General features: G+C 46.5%; 1 protein-coding gene across 1 annotated transcript in view; it reads left to right on the top strand.

Annotated features, from left to right (window-relative positions):
- The window catches only part of slc25a11 (solute carrier family 25 member 11), a 14,830-nt gene extending 14,439 nt beyond the window's left edge, over positions 1-391 (top strand). Inside the window, exon 7 of the mRNA XM_015050189.1 lies at positions 377-391. Coding sequence (XP_014905675.1) covers positions 377-381 — 5 coding nt within the window. The 3' untranslated portion in view covers positions 382-391. The remainder of the gene's footprint in view (positions 1-376) is intronic.
- Positions 392-792: the final 401 nt, after the last annotated feature.

Genomic DNA, 792 nt, shown 5'->3' with positions numbered 1-792 from the left:
CTGGCAGTTTGTTTCTTGTTAGAAGATGTTGAGAGCATGAACTCAGATCTTGATAGAAACAGCAGATAAAAACAAATTGGTGTCCAAGTCCAAATGCCTGGAAATGGAGCAAGTCAAGCATCAGGCTGAACAAGTGGAACAAGACCAAAACTTCCCGACAAACTTGTTTCTGAAACACAAGAGTCCAAAAATATCAGTGAGGCCTGAGAACTGCCAGCGAGCAAAGGCTAGCAGAGATTAGCACAGACTAGCAGAGATTAGCACAGGCTCGCAGAGATTAGCACAGACTAGCAGAGATTAGCACAGACTAGCAGAGATTAGCACAGACTAGCAGAGATTAGCAAAGGCTAGCAGAGATTAGCACAGACTAGCAAAGGTTAGCTTCGGAAAGCATTAAACAGGGACAACAGCCTTTCACAGGTTTTATTTTCCCAGTGTGGATCAGCTGAGGCCGGTCAGACTGATCCACAGTCACATCCTGACCAACATGGACCGAAGGAAGAATCCATTCAAATCAACCAGGCTGCAGTTTGACACAGAGACAGACATCTTCACCTGAGCTCTGATCTAACCCATCACTACATCTGGAGGAAAAACTGCAGCTTGGTGGTGGCAGCATCATGCTGTGGGGCTGTTCTGACGGCATCATGAGGAAATATGGCAGCAAACACTTCAGTAGGAAGCTAAAGTTCTGACCCGGATTGGTCCAGATGGACCTTCAGCTTCCAGACCAACTGGAGACAAAATGGCTGAAGGACAACAGAGTCCATGTTTGGTTTGTCACCAAGTCCT

Source organism: Poecilia latipinna, unplaced genomic scaffold (genome assembly GCF_001443285.1).
Source record: "Poecilia latipinna isolate Pla-1442-1.1 unplaced genomic scaffold, P_latipinna-1.0 Scaffold979, whole genome shotgun sequence".
NCBI lineage: Eukaryota > Metazoa > Chordata > Actinopteri > Cyprinodontiformes > Poeciliidae > Poecilia > Poecilia latipinna.
Note: the sequence above shows the minus strand (reverse complement) of the source record. Positions and strands in the feature narration are given on the sequence as shown.